This window comes from Daucus carota, chromosome 3 (assembly GCF_001625215.2).
Source record: "Daucus carota subsp. sativus chromosome 3, DH1 v3.0, whole genome shotgun sequence".
Lineage (NCBI taxonomy): Eukaryota > Viridiplantae > Streptophyta > Magnoliopsida > Apiales > Apiaceae > Daucus > Daucus carota.
In genome coordinates, this window is record NC_030383.2 from 20,765,306 (window position 1) to 20,785,303 (window position 19,998).

The window sequence follows — 19,998 nt, forward strand, 5'->3', positions numbered from 1 at the left end:
ATTGCATGATACAAGAGTTCGTCAACTCTTTGCAAATATATTTATTCCTGAAAAGCAAGAATATTTATCTATTTTTCCCATAGACACATGTTAAACACCAAATTTCATATATTTATCTCATTTTGATTCATGATTACTTATTAATAATGATGTACCCCCTACATATACAAAAACTTCACCAATCAAAACAAGCTAAATACATCAAATTTTGCTCTTAGCATGTGCAAAACCCATATTTGATACGCTAGATATTAAACCAGGGTTCTTATGTCGGATTAATGATTAAACATTGACCAAAAATCCACCATGACCACAAATGTTTTCTCCTAATACAAAGGCTACAACTGATGAAGCTAATCAATCCATCTAACTTTACATAAAATCATGTGAAAATTCAACCACATCTTTTGCCATAGTTTTTGCAGAATTCTCTAATGCCAATGGACAACAACACCAACTACAGTCGGATTTAAAAGATAGTTTCTTTTCTTTTTTTCCTAAATATTTAAGAACTAATTTTTAATTTAAATTATCGAACCATCACCTCTCCCCTACACTGGCAGGGGATAGATACCCCTTTCACTATTAATAACACCATCTAATTCACTTGCATCCACACAAAAAGCATTGTTATTGACACTCACTTCAGAACTTGCAGTACTGCTTGTTGCAAGAGGCGAGTCTAAAACACTAACTGGTCTGCTTCTTGGTGCAGGCCCTGATCTCACACTATACATGGAGGAAGCAGGAATATTGGTCATTAATGGTCGTAGATTTCCGGGAATGTTTCGCCGTATGTCCTGCTCCACAGAGCACAGAGGATTAACACAAATAATATTAATGAGTAATTTTACCAGATGATTTGCAGTAAGTTATCACAATAAAGGCAGTAAGTTATCATAATAAAGTGAAACATGCGTGTGAGTGTGTCTGTGTCTGTGTGTGTGTGAGAGAGAGAGAGAGGGGGGGGGGGGGAGGAAGGGAGGGAGGGAGGGTGAGAGAGAGAGAGAGTACCATATGCCTTATAGCCATGAGAGAGAGAATGAGAGAGAGAGAGAGAGAACTGTACCATATGCCTTATAGCCATGTCCATGGACTTCTTAGAGAAATTTCTTCCAAAACCCGAGCTGTCTGGAGATGAAGATTTGCCAGATAAGTTACTCCGAGGTGAGTGTTTGTCATCCTGCTTAGGTGGCGCTAATTTACGCATGTTTATCACCCTCTCAACCATCTTGGTTCCATACATAACAGGACTCACATTGTCGTGGGCTTTAGCATATGCCCGATTTAAAGCAGGAACAGAGCTTCCACAGTTATAATTAATGCCATTAGGAGGGCGTCCTCTTGACGGTGAACATGATTGACGTCTAATCCTTCCATTGGGAGCAGGGTCAATTGATGATGATCGAACACTTGGTGCACCAGGCCTGCCCCTAGTAGCTGAAGTAGGGCGATCAGAAAGTGAAGTACGTAAATTTGGAGGCACGTCGTGGGAGAATCCTGGCATGTCTAATGGGTTCCATGGTCTTGGTTTTACTGTAGGGGAGCTAGCACGTGGAGGTGCTGAATTTCTTATCGCAGTAGAAGTGAACTTGGTAACTGAAGAAGATGGAGATTTAGCTGGAGAAACTGATACAGTTGACGCGGCTGACAGAGTAGTTGGTCTACGAGTTGGAGTCGCAGCCCTGGATGTGGGTTTGTTCACTGGTGCAGGAGCAGCAGGTCTAGTTGGTGTTGAAGATCTTGCAGTAGACCTCGATGGAGGAGTAGAAGATCTTGCAGTAGACCTCGTCGTAGGAGTAGAAGATCTTGCAGTAGACATCGATGTAGGTGTAGCAGATCTTGCAGTAGGCCTCGATGTAGGTGTAGAAGATCTTGCAGGGGCTGCGGGCTTAGCTGAGGGCACGGAGGAACGGGTGGGTGTTGAAGAACGCAAGGGTCTAGATGCCATGGTAGCTGATGGTTTTGATGCAGTAGTAGACGAGGGTTTATAGGTTGAGGCTGATGTAGGTTTAGAGGCTGAGGCCAAAGTAGGGCGTCCAGTTGCTGTAGCAGGTCTTGATCCCAGACCACCAGAGGATGAGGGCCTTTGAACTCCTGTACTGGATGTATTTAACCCAGGAGCCAAAACTGACTGTCTAGATGTAAGGTTATTTCTTGTAGTAGGCTCCAGATCAGAATTTGCTAGCTAGAAGCACAGGTAACAATGAAAAAGACAGCAAGAAGTTATAAGTGTCAGTTTGGTGCATGCAAGCACATAAAATATTCCACAGAATTAAGGTGGTATCATGCACTTATTGGACTGATAAGAAATCTAAACCAGGAAATCTTGGCTGCGGAAGTCATCACATATAAATAGGCTAAATTTGTGACGAAAAGATTCAGACAACTTATCCTATTCATCTATATATACATATACACATCCAATGCAATAAATTTTTAACCAGCACCTACTAAACATGTATATAAATAATATAATGCAATAATTTTAATAAAGACTAGCAAGAAAAGCATAATTGCGCTTACTCTAGATTTCAATGCAGTTGGTCGAGCATTAGGAGTTCCAATCTCAATCATATTGGCTCTCTGTGATTCCATCTCTAGTGATGGAAAAAGAGGAGTGCCAGGAGGTGTCATAAGCCTGTAATACAAAACATCATAGCAATTATATCACATCAGATACAGATATTCAAGAATTAATGAAAATTAGTCTCAAATCCACCAACAGACATGTAGCAACAGAGACATATTGCTCTGGAATCACATGCTAATTGTACTTGTCAATTTGAAGAAGGCTATTTGGACTATCCAATTTAGTCTGACAATGTAAAAAAGATAATCTCATACTATAACATCAGCATGGATTGTGTGCGCGTGCACAGAGATTCCAAACAGGCCTCTATTATATAACTATTAACGTTCTATCCTTTTATATTTAATAATCACATAACAATATTATATAATTAGAGTCATAAACACACACCCCAACTTTCGATTTTACATCAGCTAAAATGGAGGTTTGCAAACTCTCATATAACAAATGCTAAACAGAATCCTCAAAAAAAAAATATCTCCGCGGTATTCTTTATAGTGTCATAATTTGCATTATTTGTTTATGTCTCCAATATTATCTCTGCGCTTGTTGTCAATGGTTACAGATGAGGTTGTTACAAAGTTCTGCAGATAACTCAAAGAGGATATAAACGAAAACATAAAAGTGAGGACACGCCTTCATGCTCACTATAAAGCAACACACTTGAGGATATTAACTCCAGTTTTGGGTGCTGCATGAATCACGAAATTTGTTTATGTAACAGCAGTACAGCACAGAAACTTGTTAAGGTATTATCACTTAGTGATTATACATAAATGCAAAAAAAGTGAGGATGCACCATTATAAGTTCAAGAATACAACATACTAGGTTGGCAAAACTTTGGGGTTGAGAATTCAGCATTAATTAGGAAGCTTCTTCACTTAAAATTACAGACATTTTGTTAAGAAATCATCATTTCCTAAGCAAGGTCAATAGTTAACATAGAACAAGTACAAGAGACTAGCTATTTATCCTTCTAGGTTGAAAATTTAAGGAGTGACCATAAAAATAGTGCTCCTTATGTCATATTTAAGGAGAGGACTAAAAGTCTACTGAACTTGGTCTTAGTACTTTATCATTCAATACTTTTCATTTTAATCATCTATACATATTTGTGTCATATAGTATATTCATATGACATAAATTGCTTCTAAAACTTTGTATTATATATCTTGTGAGGACTCAAAATTAAACATTCTAGCCCATGAAACTAGTGAAAAGAAGCTGGTATATGTCTGCACATGTTCATCATTATCCACAGACTAGATATTTTAACATGTTAAATAAAACTTACTACCAATGGCACATCAGTATGCCATTATAGAAAATATTACTAGTAGCCAGATAAATTAATTTTTTTTGTCGCATAGTAGCCAGATAACTTAAAATATTCATAACCACCAAAATTTCACATCATATATGTTGGACAATTTCCGATAGTTACCAGTCATAATCATTTTTATCATTGTCAGAATTCAAAAACTCGTCTGCAGCGGTCTTTCTTGCTGGCGCAGGTGTGGCTGATGCGATATTAAATATAGGAGAACTTCCCGTCGTTAATCCTGGAAAGTAAATGAAATGTTGAAACTTAACGCCAAAAGCAGATGACAACAATTGCTCATAAAGTAATTTAAACTCAATGACCATAAAATGACAACAATTAGCTTTCATAATATTCAAACTCAACAACCGTAAATGCCAAGTACGAAGAACTTTTCACCTATAAAATTCAGTTGAACATATTAAGCTAAGACCAAAATTCTCTACTTTTCATGGTCAAAATAAGTAAAAAGGGCAAAAGCTCCACATTTCTTTTACAATCAAGATTGCAACTTACATTCACAAGCGTCCAAACACAATAAGCAAGCCAATATGAAGAGCAACACAATTATACAAAACCACAACACGAACCCCAACTTCACGATTTAAAACATAAAATGACTAAAACAAAGGTGTAGAATGATACCCAATGGAGCATCAAACTCATCTACATTGTGAATAAGAAGCATATCACTCTCCTTGTCTCGTTTCCGCATGTCGAGAAACAAAGCAAGCTCTTCTTCCTTGTCCCTCATAACAGATTCCCTCATTTGCTTCACAACTACAGCTTGCATTCCTCTCTCTGGAGCCCTAAAACTCCTATTCATTGCTAAAGTTCCAACCTTTAAGCACTAAAATCCCCAAATTTTCACTCAATTTGAACCCCACCACAACAAAACCCTAGCTTTTCATTCAAAAGCATCACTGAAATCTCTTATGAAATATAAAAAAAGAAGCTACAGATCTAAAATGGAACTCAACAATTAAAATGAGAGTGAAAAAGAAGTCTTTTGTAGTTTTGAAATATATGTGATGACTGAAATAAGTAATGAACAAAACTAATAAATGCAAATGGAGTGGAGCATATGTAAAGAGTGAAAGGGAGAAAAGAAATGTGTGAATATACTTATGTTTTTAGAGAGAGAGTGGATGAGGGAATGTCTTGACAAACAGAAACAACATCATCATATATGGCAATATGGGTATGTAGATATAAATGTGTGTGTATTCAAATATGGAGAGAGAGAGAGAGAGAGAGAGAGAGATGAGTGTTTTTTAAAACTTTGAATGATCAGAGGAAGAAGAGGGCAGTGGCAATGGCGGTAATAAATGATGAATTTAGTGTTATATTTGTCAGTAGATAAGAGATGTCGTTTTCAGATAAATGTGTGTGTACATGTGAAAATTTGAAGTAGGGGTGAGCAAAAAAAACCGAAAAACCGAAACCGAGCCGAAAAACCGAAAAACCACACCGAAAAAAACCGAAACCGAGAAAAACCGAAAAAAACCGTAGCCTAACCGAACCGACGGTTAACCGAACCGACGGTTACGGTTTTACCCCAATAACCGAACCGAGAAACCGAACCGCTAATATTATTTTAAAATATTTAATATATATATATATATATATATATATTTTGAAATCATATTATTTTAAAATATTTAATATATATATTTATTTATTCTATATAGATTTATGTGCTACTAACTATATACATTTATATTTTTTTTAATAGATGATCAGTGCATTAGTGATTACTAGTTATCGATTCCCTTGTATCAAGATGGGGTCTGCAGGTCAGGTTTCACCCGATTATTGTCACCATTTGCCAATGTGTAGTAACAAAGCTAACGTGTGGTAACAAAAAATGTAGTCTAGTCCCTGTGTCTTGAGTTTTCAAGTTTTACAAGAAAAAGTTTGTTCAATCTTGCCATCCTTTTAATGATTTAATATCAATATGTTCACTGCCTTTAATTAATTTTTGCACTGTTAATATGACTTTTATAATTTTTATCGATGTTAATATGATATTTATAATTTTTTATTAGCATGATATTCAAGAGAATAAACTATTAAATTTGAAAACCGAAAAAAACCGAAACCGACAAACGGTTAACCGAACCGAAAAAAACCGTTCCGAACGGTTCGGTTACGGTTAATACCTAGAAACCGAACCGAACCGACATACACGGTTTGGTAACGGTTTTTGGTAAAAACCGAACCGAACCGACCCGTGCACACCCCTAATTTGAAGTTTTGTGCTCCAGTGATGTTATTGATGAGGAAATCGTATCTGTTTGAGGATACCATGTTGCTATCATCTGCTCTCTTTGTTAGAGTATCGGTGGTTGTTACTGAGAGCAACTCTAATTCAATGTTATACTTTGTTCTATTGTTACTCCCTCCGTCCCAATGAATTGTATACAGTTTCCTTTTTGGGACGTCCCATCAATTGTATACATTCCAAAAGTAGTAAACTTTTATAATATAAAACATCATTACACCAACTATTTTCTTCCACTATCTCCATTCTATAATAATATAAACACTATTACAACCACTACTTTCCTCCACTATCTCAAATTTATTATTAAATATAAATGGGTCCCACCAATATACCCACTTTTCATCCAACTTTCCTCATTTCTTACCCAATTTCTTGGTCTCCGTGTCCCAGCCATTTGTATACAAATGACTGGGACGGAGGGAGTATATTATAGTATTAAAATAAAAAAAATTCAACTCCAAAAAGGTGCTATATTTGGATGCATCCATGCATAGATGCATCCTTGGTTCTATATTTGAAACCAAGGATGGATCCATCCATGTTGCCACATCATCAATAACTAGAAATTGGAGGTAAAAGTTAAGTAAAAGTTATAGAAGTTAGGTAAAAATTAATGAGTTGGTTAAATTTGAAACTAGTTATAAAACTTAGCATTGGAGTGCAAGTTTTATTTTAGCATCAAAAAACACTTTTTGGTGCTATAATATAGCAATAGCAATAGATATATAGCATCTAGTATTGGACTTACTCTACGGATTTTAGATAAATTCATATTAAAATTAAATTTTCTGTGTCCTATTTAATTATATATATATTTTATTGTTTAGTATTTGACATGTATTTCAGGTTTTTTATAAAATATTGTTTCGAAAAAAAACTTTTTTATAAAATATATTTCTTATAAATTTTTTTAAGAAATTTTCTTTTTGAACAAAAATATAGATGTTATATTTATATTAAATTTTTTAAAAAATAAGTTACAAAATAATATTTTACGGGAGTATTAAGCGTCCTTGTTTTCTGTTAGGAATCAATAATTTTTGATGATAACATAAACATTTTGTAACATGTCTTACTTAGAATCTTTATCAAATTTCAGTTGTAATTGTTACATTTCTTGTCTTTGGGAATTATCAACGGATGGGTAGAATAGGATGGCTAATTGTAAATATCCAATGCCATGTAATTTTATCTAAGTGAAGGATATTCAACTGATGAGATGTAACTGTTCAACTGATGAAGACTGGATGATGTTTCAACTGATGAAAATCAAGCATTCAACTGAAGACAAAGTGTTCGACGGATGATGCTGAGGAATTCAACTGATGAGACTGGAACAGCATTCAACTGATGGAGTTTGTAATTCATTCAACTGATGAGCCAGGCATTCAACTGATAAAGTCAAGAGCAGTTGAAAGCAACCAGAACTTTCAACTGATGAAGCAAAGAGCAGTTGAAAGTGACTAGAGCTTAAGTCTGACAAATCACATGGATCGAATTACACTAAAATAGACATGGAAGCCGAATTAGGAAAATAAAGAAGAAGCAGAAACATACTTATCTCATGCAGTGCAATCTGGATCAAATCAAGGTGATGGTCAAAGATGAAGACATCTCAGAAAGCATGCATAAGACAAAGTTGTGCAGCATTGTTTTTAGATTAGAGTGCATTTTGTAATCTAGCTAAAAGCTTTGTAAAACTTGGAGTATATAACCAAGTTAGTAGCATCAGTTGAACTTGTTCAAATTACTTGAGAGAAAAATCTGAGAGTTAGAACTTGTTTGAGTGATGAACCAGCAGCTGTGCGAATTGTAAAACAATCCACAGATTCTTCTATATAAAATCTCACGGGTGGATCATTCAATCCACCCGTATTTTTAATACTTGGTGTTTTTCTGTTTATTGTGTTCTTAGTGTATTGTTCTTGAATCTTTTAAATTTGTAAAAGATTGTATTCAACCCCCCCCCCTTCTACAATCTTTCTCATAGTTTGTGTAAAATAACAATTGGTATCAGAGCCAGGTTCCCAACAAACAGGGAAAAAGATCAACACTGCTAGAGAAAGATGGGAAAGAAGGATGCTGGAGTGAAGATTCCTGTTCTTGACAAAGACAACTATTTTCACTGGAAAGTGAGAATGCATCTGCATCTGTTGTCCATTGATGAAAGCTATGTGAACTGTATTGAAAAAGGACCTCATGTCCCCATGAAGGTCTGCACAAGTATGGGAGCTGATGGTGAAGACATGGTAGGTAAGATGATTCCAAAACCTATCCATGAATATTCTCAAGAAGATACTGAAGAAGTGCACAAGGACAAGAAAACCATGAATCTTCTGTTCAATGGTTTGGATCAAGAAATGATTGATAGTGTTATTAGCTGCACGAGTGCCAAAGAAGTTTGGGACACCATCAGGACCATCTGTGAAGGGAATGAGCAAGTGAGAGAAAACAAGATGCAGCTTCTGATTCAACAATATGAGTCATTCCATTTCAAGGCTGGTGAAAGTTTGAGTGATACATTTAACAGATTTCAAAAACTGTTAAATGGTCTAAAGCTCTTTGGTAGAGTATATCAAGTTAAGGATTCAAACTTGAAATTCTTAAGAGCTCTTCCTAAAGAATGGAAGCCCATGACAGTCTCTCTCAGAAATACACAAGAGTTTAAAGACTATACTCTAGAGAGACTGTATGGAACCTTAAAAACTTATGAGCTTGAAATGGAGCAAGATGAAGAAATTGAGAAAAGCCAAAAGAAAGGGCATTCATCTGTGGCTCTAGTTGCATCTCTGGAGGATACTGTCAAGGACAAGGGAAAGTCTCAAGTTGAAGAAACTGAGAAGTTGGTCAAAGAGGAGAGCTCAGAGTCAAGCAAAGGAAGAAGAAAGGAGAAAGAAGTAGCTGATTCTGGTGAAGAAAGTGATGGAATTGATGAACATCTAGCCTTCCTGTCAAGAAGATTCTCCAAACTAAAATTCAAAAAGAATTTTAATTCTGCAAAATCTTTTAAAGGCAATCCCAAGTCTGATAGAAGCATGGTAGACAGATCAAAATTCAAGTGCTTCAACTGTGGGAATGCAGGTCACTTTGCAAATGAGTGCAGAAAGCCTAAAGTTGAGAAGAAGTCAAGTGAAAACATTGACTACAAAAAGAAATATTATGAACTTCTCAAACAAAAGGAAAGAGAATTCATCACAAAGGATGATTGGGCAGCTGGAGATGATTCTGATGAAGAGGAGGAGTTTGTCAATCTAGCTCTAATGGCCAACTCCACAGATCAAGAAGAGAACACTGGAAGCAGTAGTCAGGTATTCACTACAAACTTAGTTGAGTTAACTAAGGATGAATGCAATGCTACTATTAATGAAATGTCTACAGAATTATATCATTTGCATGTTTCTTTAAAATCTCTTACTAAGGAAAATAGTAGAATTAAGGAAGCTAACACCTTTCTTAGTGATAGAAACAGTGCCTTAGAAGCTCAATTTATTGAGTTTGAGAAGCTGAAAATTGAGTGTCAGACAGCCAAGGATGATCTCTTGGTTGTTCTGAAAAGAGAAGAGATCATAAGAAAGCAGCTTGATAAGGAACAAGAGATTATTGCCAAATGGAAATCTGGTAGGGATGTTTCCACCAATATCATCAACATGCAAGGTAGAGAGACCTTTGTAGAGAATGAGTGGAAGAGGAATAAGAAAGTGCTTGAGATATCTGGGAACAGTTCAGGTGATGAGAATACTGATGATGATCATCAGTTGAAGAACAAAGTCTCAACTGATGAGAGTCATCAGTTGAACAAAAACTCATCAGTTGACAAGAGTGTTCTCAAGAAGCTTAACAAGAAATATGGTCCTGTTAAAAAGAATTTTGTTAAAGGTGAGAATAGTTCTTCTGAGACCAGTGATAGTGTTAATAACACTCTTCATTCCAGTAACAAGAACAAGAAGAAGTTGGATACTAGTGAGCATAAATCTGAGGAGACTAAAAAGAAGAAAGGAAATAGAAATGGCAAAATAGGAGTTAACAAGCACACCAATTACACTCCCAATGCTAGTGCTCTTAGGAAAACCTGCAGTAAGTGTGGTAGTGTAAATCATTTATCTGCTAATTGTAAAACTGTGGTTGCTCCTAATTTATCCTTGCCTATTCCTATGACATCTGTTCCTCACATGAATTTATCTGCTATGAATATGATGCCTGGTTTATTGCCTCACAATCCTTATTCTCAGCCTAACATGCCATATATGTTCAATCCTTATTTCAATGCCTTTAACATGCCTCAATTTCATTCAAACTTGCATGGAATGAACAATTTATGCATGTCTCAAAGGCCTGTGTTTGAAAACAGAGTTGATGTTCCAATTTCTCAACCAAAACCAAAGATTGAACCAATTCAATCCAAGGAAAAGGTTGAGAAAGTGGAAAAGGCTGCTAAGACTAACAAATCTGGACCCAAAGCAATTTGGGTACCAAAATCAACTTGATCTGTTTGTAAAATGTGTGCAGGGAAACCACAAGAAGAATTTGTGGTACTTGGATAGTGGATGCTCCAGGCACATGACTGTTGATTCCTCCCTGCTCACAAAGTTTGTGGAGAAAGCTGGCCCTAGCATTACCTTTGGAGATGACAGCAAAGGATATACTATGGGATATGGCTTGATTGCAAAAGAGAATGTCATCATTGATGAAGTTGCATTGGTGTCTGGTCTTAAGCACAACTTGCTTAGCATCAGTCAGCTCTGTGACAAAGGTTACAAAGTCAATTTCACTCCTGCAGCCTGTGTTGTCACCAAAGGAGATGACAACAATGTGGTTCTGATTGGACAAAGAAAAGGAAATGTGTATGTAGCTGACTTCAATTCTGTCAAGTCTGAATCTATCACTTGCCTTCTCAGCAAAGCAAGCTCAGATGACAGTTGGCTATGGCATAAGAGATTGTCTCATCTAAATTTCAAAACCTTGAATGAGTTAGTAAAGAAGGACTTGGTAAGAGGTCTACCCAAGCTGGAATTCTCCAAAGATGGATTATGTGGAGCCTGTCAGCTAGGAAAGCAAAAGAGAAGCTCTTTCAAAAGCAAAACTCTTTCATCAATTATGAAGCCCCTTCAGCTCTTGCATATGGATTTGTTTGGACCAGTCAACATCATGTCTATTTCAAAGAAGAAATATTGCCTAGTGATTGTTGATGATTTTTCAAAATTCACTTGGACTTTCTTCCTGCATTCTAAGGATGAAGCTGGGAAAATCATCATCAATCATATCAAGGCATTAAACAACAATCCAGATGTCAAAGTTGGAAGGATAAGAAGTGACAATGGAACAGAATTCAAGAACTCTGTGATGAAAGAATTTTGTGAAGAAGAGGGAATTATTCATGAGTTCTCTGCACCAAGAACTCCACAACAAAATGGTGTTGTTGAAAGGAAAAATAGAACTCTTATTGAGGCTGCAAGAACCATGATTAATGAAGCTCAACTTCCAACCTATTTTTGGGCTGAAGCTGTGAACACTGCTTGTTTCACTCAAAACATTTCACTAATTACCAAACCTCATAATCTAACTCCCTTTCAACTCTTCAAAGGAAAGAAGCCAACAATTAGCTTTCTTCATGTATTTGGATGCAAGTGTTATGTTCTAAGAAATCAAGGTGAAAATCTTGGAAAATTTGAGGCCAAGGCAGATGAAGCTATTTTTGTTGGATACTCTGATGGAAAATCATTTAGAGTATATAATCTGAGAACCAACATTGTTATGGAATCAATCCATGTAGTTTTTGATGATAAGAAGATTCAAGGATTCTCAGATGAAGGATTTCATGATAATCTCAGATTTGAGAATGAAGGTGAAGGTGATCTGTATGACAGTGATGATGATGATGACATTATTCAAAATGTTGGAATTAATCCTGGAATTAATATTCCAACTGATGACTCTCTGGTGCAAGAAACAACTGCTATTGGAAACTCAACTGAAGCATCAGTTGAAACTACATTGGAAGGATCAGTTGAAACATCTCAAGGATCATCAGTTGAAAGAATGTCTCAAAGTTTCAATCAGTCTAGAAATAATGAGATGTCAAATTTAGGGGGAGCTTTCCAACATGGAAACCTGAACTTCAATAATGAAGCCACATCATCAAGACAATCACTTCCACCACAAAGAAAGTGGACAAGGGATCATCCTTTTGAGCTAATTATTGGAGATGCAAATGCATCTGTACAAACAAGAAGAGCAACTCAAGATGAGTGTTTGTATAGTGCATTCCTTTCACAGGATGAACCTAAAGTCATAGAAGATGCTCTCAAAGATGCTGATTGGGTTCTTGCTATGCAAGAAGAATTAAATCAATTTGAGAGAAACAATGTATGGAAGCTGGTACCCAAACCTAAAAACAGAACAATTGTAGGAACAAGGTGGGTATTCAGAAACAAGGTGGATGAGAATGGAGTTGTCACCAGAAACAAGGCAAGGCTTGTTGCTAAAGGATACTCTCAATCTGAAGGAATTGATTTTGATGAGACCTTTGCACCAGTTGCAAGACTGGAAGCAATAAGAATCTTCCTGGCCTATGCTGCTCATGCAAACTTTAAAGTTTATCAAATGGATGTCAAGAGTGCTTTTCTAAATGGTGAACTGGAAGAGGAGGTATATGTCAGTCAGCCTCCTGGTTTTGAAGATCCAGAATTTCCAGAGTATGTTTACTTTTTATTAAAAGCTCTCTATGGACTAAAGCAAGCACCTAGGGCATGGTATGACACTCTGTCTCAATTCTTGTTAGATAATCATTTTTCCAGAGGAACTGTGGATAAAACACTATTTTACAGAAATGTAAATGGTGCCTTTATTCTGGTTCAAATTTATGTAGATGATATAATCTTTGGTTCTACAGATGAGAAACTTTGCAAGAAGTTTGCTAATCTAATGAAAAGTCAGTATGAGATGAGCATGATGGGAGAGCTCACCTACTTTCTTGGTTTACAAGTTAAACAAGTAAAGGAATGTATATTCATAAATCAAACTAAGTACATTTATGATCTACTTAAAAAGTTTGATTTATTGGATTGCAAAGAAGCTAAGACTCCCATGCCAACAGCCACTAAATTAGAATTAAGTCCTAATGAGAAATCTGTGGACATCTCTAATTATAGAGGCATGGTTGGTTCTCTTTTATATTTGACAGCTAGTAGACCAGATATTATGTTTTCTACATGTCATTGTGCTAGATTTCAATCTGATCCTAAAGAATCACATCTTATTGCTATAAAAAGAATATTCAGATATCTTAAGGGAACACCAAATCTTGGTCTTTGGTACCCTAAAGACTCTGGATTTGATCTAATTGGATATTCAGATGCTGATTTTGCAGGATGCAAAATTGATAGAAAAAGTACAACAGGCACCTGTCAATTTCTTGGTGACAGATTGATTTCTTGGTTTAGCAAAAAGCAAAACTCTGTATCAACCTCTACAGCTGAGGCTGAGTACATTGCAGCTGGAAGCTGTTGTGCACAATTATTGTGGATGAGAAATCAATTACTTGATTATGGATTAAATCTCTCAAAAATCCCAATATTTTGTGACAACACCAGTGCTATTGCTATAACTGAAAATCCAGTACAACACTCAAGAACCAAGCACATTGACATCAAATACCACTTCATAAGAGAACATGTGATGGCTGGTACTGTTGAAATGCATTTTGTTCCAAGTGAAGAACAGATTGCAGATATTTTCACAAAGCCTCTTGATGAATCCACATTCACAAGGTTGGTAAGTAAATTAGGTATGTTAAATTTCTCCTAATTTAGAGTGAATTTTTCTGTAATTTGGTAGCCAGAATTTGATTAATTTTGATTTATCAAAATTGAATTAGTTATAATTCTGGATAAAGTCTATAGTATTTCAACTGATGAACTAGTGAAATTGTTTCAACTGATGTTTGAAACAATATCCTCTTGTTTTGTTTTTCATTCAACTGATGACACCAGTTGAAGACGCTTTCAACCGATCTTCATCAGTTGACTAGGAAGTTTAAAGAGGCGCTTATTTCATCCGTTGAAAGTATTATCAGATCTGAGCCGTTGAAATTTCTTTTGTCTCTCACCTACTTTATACACACGATCGTGTGTGTAATTTTTGTAGAGATAAATAAGAGTAATTTCTTCTCAACGGTAATTTCTCAGCCAATCACAGCAATTTTCTAAGAAAGTATTTAAGTGTTTTAATTTATTTTCATTTCTTTTCATCTCACTCTTTCGAATTCTTCAAGTTCTCTTCTCTCTCTGTGCAAAAGCAAACTCTAATTTTTCCTCAAGCTTTCTCTGTAACTACAATGGCACCAATGAAGAAGTATACTGCACCAAGTGGGTTTATTTATGAGAAGAACAACTTCGCGTCATTTGTGGATATCAAGGCTGTGGAGGAGAAGGAGTATCACAGGATGATGGAGTTCATCAAGTCAAGCCAGCTCTCTTATGCTATGCTTGAAGCTCCTACCATCTACCATGAAATAGTGGAGGAGATGTGGACCTCTGCAGAGTTTAATAGTGAGCATGAAACTCTAACTTTCTCTGTCAATAATGAAATTCATTCTGTCAATGCTGATGTTATGAAAGCATGCTTTAAGATTCCTGAAGATACTGTTTTATCTTTGTCTAGTGATAATCAGTTGGTTAATTTACGTTATGCCATGAATTATGTTTTGCCAACTGATGCCTTAGGTAAAATAGAAAGAAGGGGTCTTAGGAGAGAATGGAGTTATTTATGTGATGCTTTTATTAAGGCATTTTCTGGTAAGATTAGTAATTTTAATGCTCTCACTTCCCAGATTTTACAAATGCTTTACATGTACCTGACTAATGAATATTTCAACTTTGGTGGTTTGATGATCCAAGAAATTGGGGAGAAACTAGGTGATAAAATTGGTAGACCTAGGAATATTTATTATGTCAGATTTCTCATGATGCTAGCTAATCATCTCAACAAAAAACTAGTTATTACTAACAAGGAAGCCAAGCTTCCCAGTTTTGTGCAGGAAAAGAGAGTCTTTAAAGACCTCTTTAGGATGAATTTATATCCCTCCTTGGAGGTGGTGTACCTGCCAACAATGGAGGCTGGAAAGCACAAAGAGGTACATGGCTTTCCTACTACTCTTTCTCAACCCTCACCTTCTTTGCTTTCTGCCATCAGGGCTGTTGAAGAGGCCCGTCAACAGTCCACACAAGTGGCAAAACCTTCTAAAAACAAGTCTTCTAAACCAACCTCAGATGCCTCCCAAAAGACATCTGTTGTAAAATCCAAGAAACACAAACCTGAGGGGAGTGTGATTGGAGGTTGTGAGGGGGAGGGAAAGGGTGAACATAAAAGAAGCCCTAAGAATAAGGATGGAGAGATGTGTGTTAACCAGCCAAGCCACTCTGCAGTCTCCCAAAAGACTGTAGATGTTAATATGGAATTAAACTCATCCCTAGCAGCATCCTCCCAAAAGGATGTTGCTATTGAAAATAGTCCTCAACCAGGGACACAGTTAAAAAGGGGGAGGGACACCACTTCTTCACCAGTAAAAGCTTATGGGAGAAAGAAGCTAAGAAGTGAAAAACTGAAGCACTCTGCACACACACACAGGCATCCATTCTGGATTTTATGCTTTTAACTTCTCAAAGTCAGATTGATGTGACTCCAATAAATGTGGAGTCACAGCCCCCTTCTTCATCTCAACCAATCACCCATATTTATGATCTTACCATCTCTACAACTCAAACACAATCTCCAACCTCTTCTGTGGATGTGGAATTAATTCACACCACACTTGTAAATTCTCCATCTTTGGATTTCATGGAGAAGCCCCCATCTGAGATTGATCATCATCATTTTGATGATTTGTTGGATCGTTCTCTTCCATTTCCTTCTTCTGTGACAATGTGTTCTGTGGATTTTCCTTTAAAATCAATCACCACAAACTCAACTGTCACAGCCTCTAAACCTATTTCTTCATTTTCTTCAACTGATCTCCCTCATCAGTTGACAAGTGTTTGTCCTTCAACTGATCTGCTTAACAGCTCTCATCAGTTGAATGCCTCTTCTACTCATGTTTCAACTGATGTCTCTCATCAGTTGACAACTGCTGCTACTTCAATTAATTTACCTCTTTCTACAGCAGTTGATCACATGGTAGCACAAACACTTCTAGGATTGAGTGGAGTGAGCTATGGAGTGGAGAGGCAGCCTAGTGAGCTGGAAAAAGGAGAGGGTGTGGAGAGTCTGGCATTTTCTTCTAGCCAGGAAAAAGGAGAGGATAAGAGTGACCCTTTAGTAAGGGTAAGTGAGGGAGAGGTGAGTGGTGTGGTGAGCCAAGGGGAGCCCTTGATGCAAGAACAGAGAGAAATTGAGAGAAATGCAGGTGTCAATGAAGGGTTTAGTGAACAAGAGTTTCAAGCTGAATACAGATCCATATTGGATGGTGTTTCACTAGACCCTGAGACTTTTACTCATGGGATGTCCTCCATTCAAGACTTTGCCAGATTGGACAATCAAGCAGCTGAGAGGCACCTCAATCTGATTCACACTACATCTTCAATGCTTAGAGCAAAGGAGGCATTTACAGATCTGCCTGCCAATGCTGGAGATGATTTTCATTATGATGATAGTGATGAAGACCTCAATGATGCTCTTGAGGAATCCCTTGTTGAACAACCTACAACTTCTCTACCTTCATGGCTCTCCATGCAGTCTGCCAATGCAACTGTTGTTAGCATGGAGCTGGAAAGGCAAGCCTCCACCATTCTTCAATCACAACCTGGAAGCTCATCCTCTTCTCCAGTCATCTCTGCCACCATTGCCAGTCAAGCACTAGACAATCTCAAGCTTCACAAGTTTCAATCTCTCCATTTTCAGCATGAGATAGAGCATCTCAATTCTCTTATTGCCTCTGTTAAGACTGATCTGACCAAGCAAATTGATGAAAAGCTTCCAGCTCAGGTCAAATCAGCTCTTTCTGCATCTGAGCAAAAACAACTACAATTGGAGAAGCAAGTGGAAGCTCTGGAAGGAAATGTCTACACCTTAAATTCTAGAATGGATGAGATGTTGCAGCATCAAAGAATTCAGACTGGACTTCTTCAACATCTTCTACTTGCCTCTGGTGTTTCACTTCCCAGTCCAACCCCTACACTTGCTGCTAACAAAAAGGGGGAGAAAGAATTACCAACTCCTGCAGAATTGATCAGTCAAATTCCTCCCCCTTTCCACACTGAAAGGGAAAAGCAGAAGATTGCAAGGATGAAAGAATTGGACTCCATTGCAAAGAGAGTGGCTCAACTGGGCAAGAAATCATCTACATCTTCTACAGCCACCACAGCTCAAATCTCTTTTCCAACCACAACCACAATTCTCAGGGTAATTACACCTGAGATTGTTATTCCCTCCAAGACAGAAAAGGGTGAGCCATCATTTCTGAATGAGTTCAAGCCAATTCTGTTTCCAAACAATTGTGGTTACTCCAGGCCTGGAAAAGACTCAAGCTCAATCTACTTTCCACTAGCCAGGCCTGACAAAAATGAATACAAGCTTTTGGGCCAAGAAATCAAAAGTTATAAAGATTGTGCAGATGTGGCCTTAAAGGCTCATTTTGCCATCATCTACAGAGAAGGCCAGAAGCTGTTTATTGGAACTGGCCATCCTCATTACTCATTTGCAAAAGCTGAAGAGGTGGCCAGAGAATGTGAAAAAGAGGAGTTTGAATCCCAACTCTCTTTGAACCAAATAGAGGTGGATGAAAGGTATGCTATTGAGCTGGAAGAGGAGTTGGCAGCTGAGCTTCTAAATGAGAAAAGATTGCCTCTTGAATCTTCTCCAAAGAAAAAGAGAGTCAAATCTAAAACTAGATGCCTGAGGCAAGCCAAGAGAAGAGAAGAAGTGCCAGAAAAGCCTATCTCAAAGCCTTCTTCTCCAATCAAGGATACCACAGTAGTACATCCAGATGTCAACTTCCATGATGAGCCAATAATGCCAAAGGAGGAGCCAATTGACTTGGAAGATATCCCAATTCCAGCTTTTCTTGTTCAAGAATCTTCTAAGCCAAAGAAGAAAGTCAAGTCTGTGGCTAAGAGGATGGCTAACCCTCCTAAACCTCCAAAAGAACCTGAAAATCCTGATGACTATCTCATCATTGCTAACATTGAAGAAATTTCTGAGTTGGATCTGGAGCTGGATGGTCTTCAAGAAGTAAGAGGAATAGAAGCAACTTCAAAGTTACCTGAAAGATTGGTATTCTCTTACAAAAACAAGGGTGATGTCATCTGGCCTCTTCACAGAGTTCTGAATTCTGAGGGATTCAGTTCTCTAACAAAAATATATGGATCTATGAAGAGGACTGGAGGATTTACACCACCTGCAAAGCAAATGGTACTAAAGAGAATCCTTGAGATCAGGAAGGAATGGAACTCAGATGCTAGTCTACAAAGAAGGCTGAAAATTCCTACACTGGAAAGAAAATTCATCATGAACCTACTCCAGTCATGGAATTTAGGGACAATCAAGGTGTTAGGAGATTTTTCAGACCTAAAGATCAACTCAAGGGTTGCTAGCTTGAATACTCTGAAGACTCTCCAATCCAAGCTCAACAGACAAGATAGTGATGAAGAATGGTTCTACAGGATCTTTCAGAAGCAGATTAATATTCTTGAAGAAAAACTTAAGTCCAGAAGAAGAAGATCTTCTAGGAACAAGTAACTGCTCAGTCTAGAGGAGCATAATCATCTGTAATCTTTTCTAACTCTTGTATTTAAATTCTGCATTTTATTTTATTAATGTTTTGTTATCATCAAGTGTAGAATTTATGTCTGCATCTTCTCCAGTCATAAATTGGGGGAGATTGTTAGGAATCAATAATTTTTGATGATAACATAAACATTTTGTAACATGTCTTACTTAGAATCTTTATCAAATTTCAGTTGTAATTGTTACATTTCTTGTCTTTGGGAATTATCAACGGATGGGTAGAATAGGATGGCTAATTGTAAATATCCAATGCCATGTAATTTTATCTAAGTGAAGGATATTCAACTGATGAGATGTAACTGTTCAACTGATGAAGACTGGATGATGTTTTCAACTGATGAAAATCAAGCATTCAACTGAAGACAAAGTGTTCGACGGATGATGCTGAGGAATTCAACTGATGAGACTGGAACAGCATTCAACTGATGGAGTTTGTAATTCATTCAACTGATGAGCCAGGCATTCAACTGATAAAGTCAATAGCAGTTGAAAGCAACCAGAACTTTCAACTGATGAAGCAAAGAGCAGTTGAAAGTGACTAGAGCTTAAGTCTGACAAATCACATGGATCGAATTACACTAAAATAGACATGGAAGCCTAATTAGGAAAATAAAGAAGAAGCAGAAACATACTTATCTCATGCAGTGCAATCTGGATCAAATCAAGATGATGGTCAAAGATGAAGACATCTCAGAAAGCATGCATAAGACAAAGTTGTGCAGCATTGTTTTTAGATTAGAGTGCATTTTGTAATCTAGCTAAAAGCTTTGTAAAACTTGGAGTATATAACCAAGTTAGTAGCATCAGTTGAACTTGTTCAAATTACTTGAGAGAAAAATCTGAGAGTTAGAACTTGTTTGAGTGATGAACCAGCAGCTGTGCGAATTGTAAAACAATCCACAGATTCTTCTATATAAAATCTCACGGGTGGATCATTCAATCCACCCGTATTTTTAATACTTGGTGTTTTTTTCTGTTTATTGTGTTCTTAGTGTATTGTTCTTGAATCTTTTAAATTA

General features: G+C 37.0%; 1 protein-coding gene across 2 annotated transcripts; it reads right to left on the bottom strand.

Moving 5' to 3' along the window:
• Nucleotides 1-251: 251 nt before the first annotated feature.
• Nucleotides 252-5,282, bottom strand: LOC108193700 (uncharacterized). Of its 2 annotated transcripts, none has more exons than XM_017360481.2 (5): nucleotides 4,561-5,240; nucleotides 4,039-4,156; nucleotides 2,527-2,641; nucleotides 1,070-2,188; nucleotides 252-800 (listed from the first exon to the last, which is right to left on the bottom strand). In XM_017360481.2, the coding sequence occupies exons 1-5, from the start codon at nucleotides 4,739-4,741 to the stop codon at nucleotides 552-554; spliced, it is 1,782 nt and encodes a 593-aa protein (XP_017215970.1). In that variant the 5' UTR covers nucleotides 4,742-5,240; the 3' UTR covers nucleotides 252-551. The 2 variants fall into 2 exon arrangements, with proteins under 2 accessions (XP_017215970.1, XP_063946786.1); XM_064090716.1 differs by having other exon boundaries at nucleotides 481-800; nucleotides 1,015-2,188; nucleotides 4,561-5,282.
• Nucleotides 5,283-19,998: the final 14,716 nt, after the last annotated feature.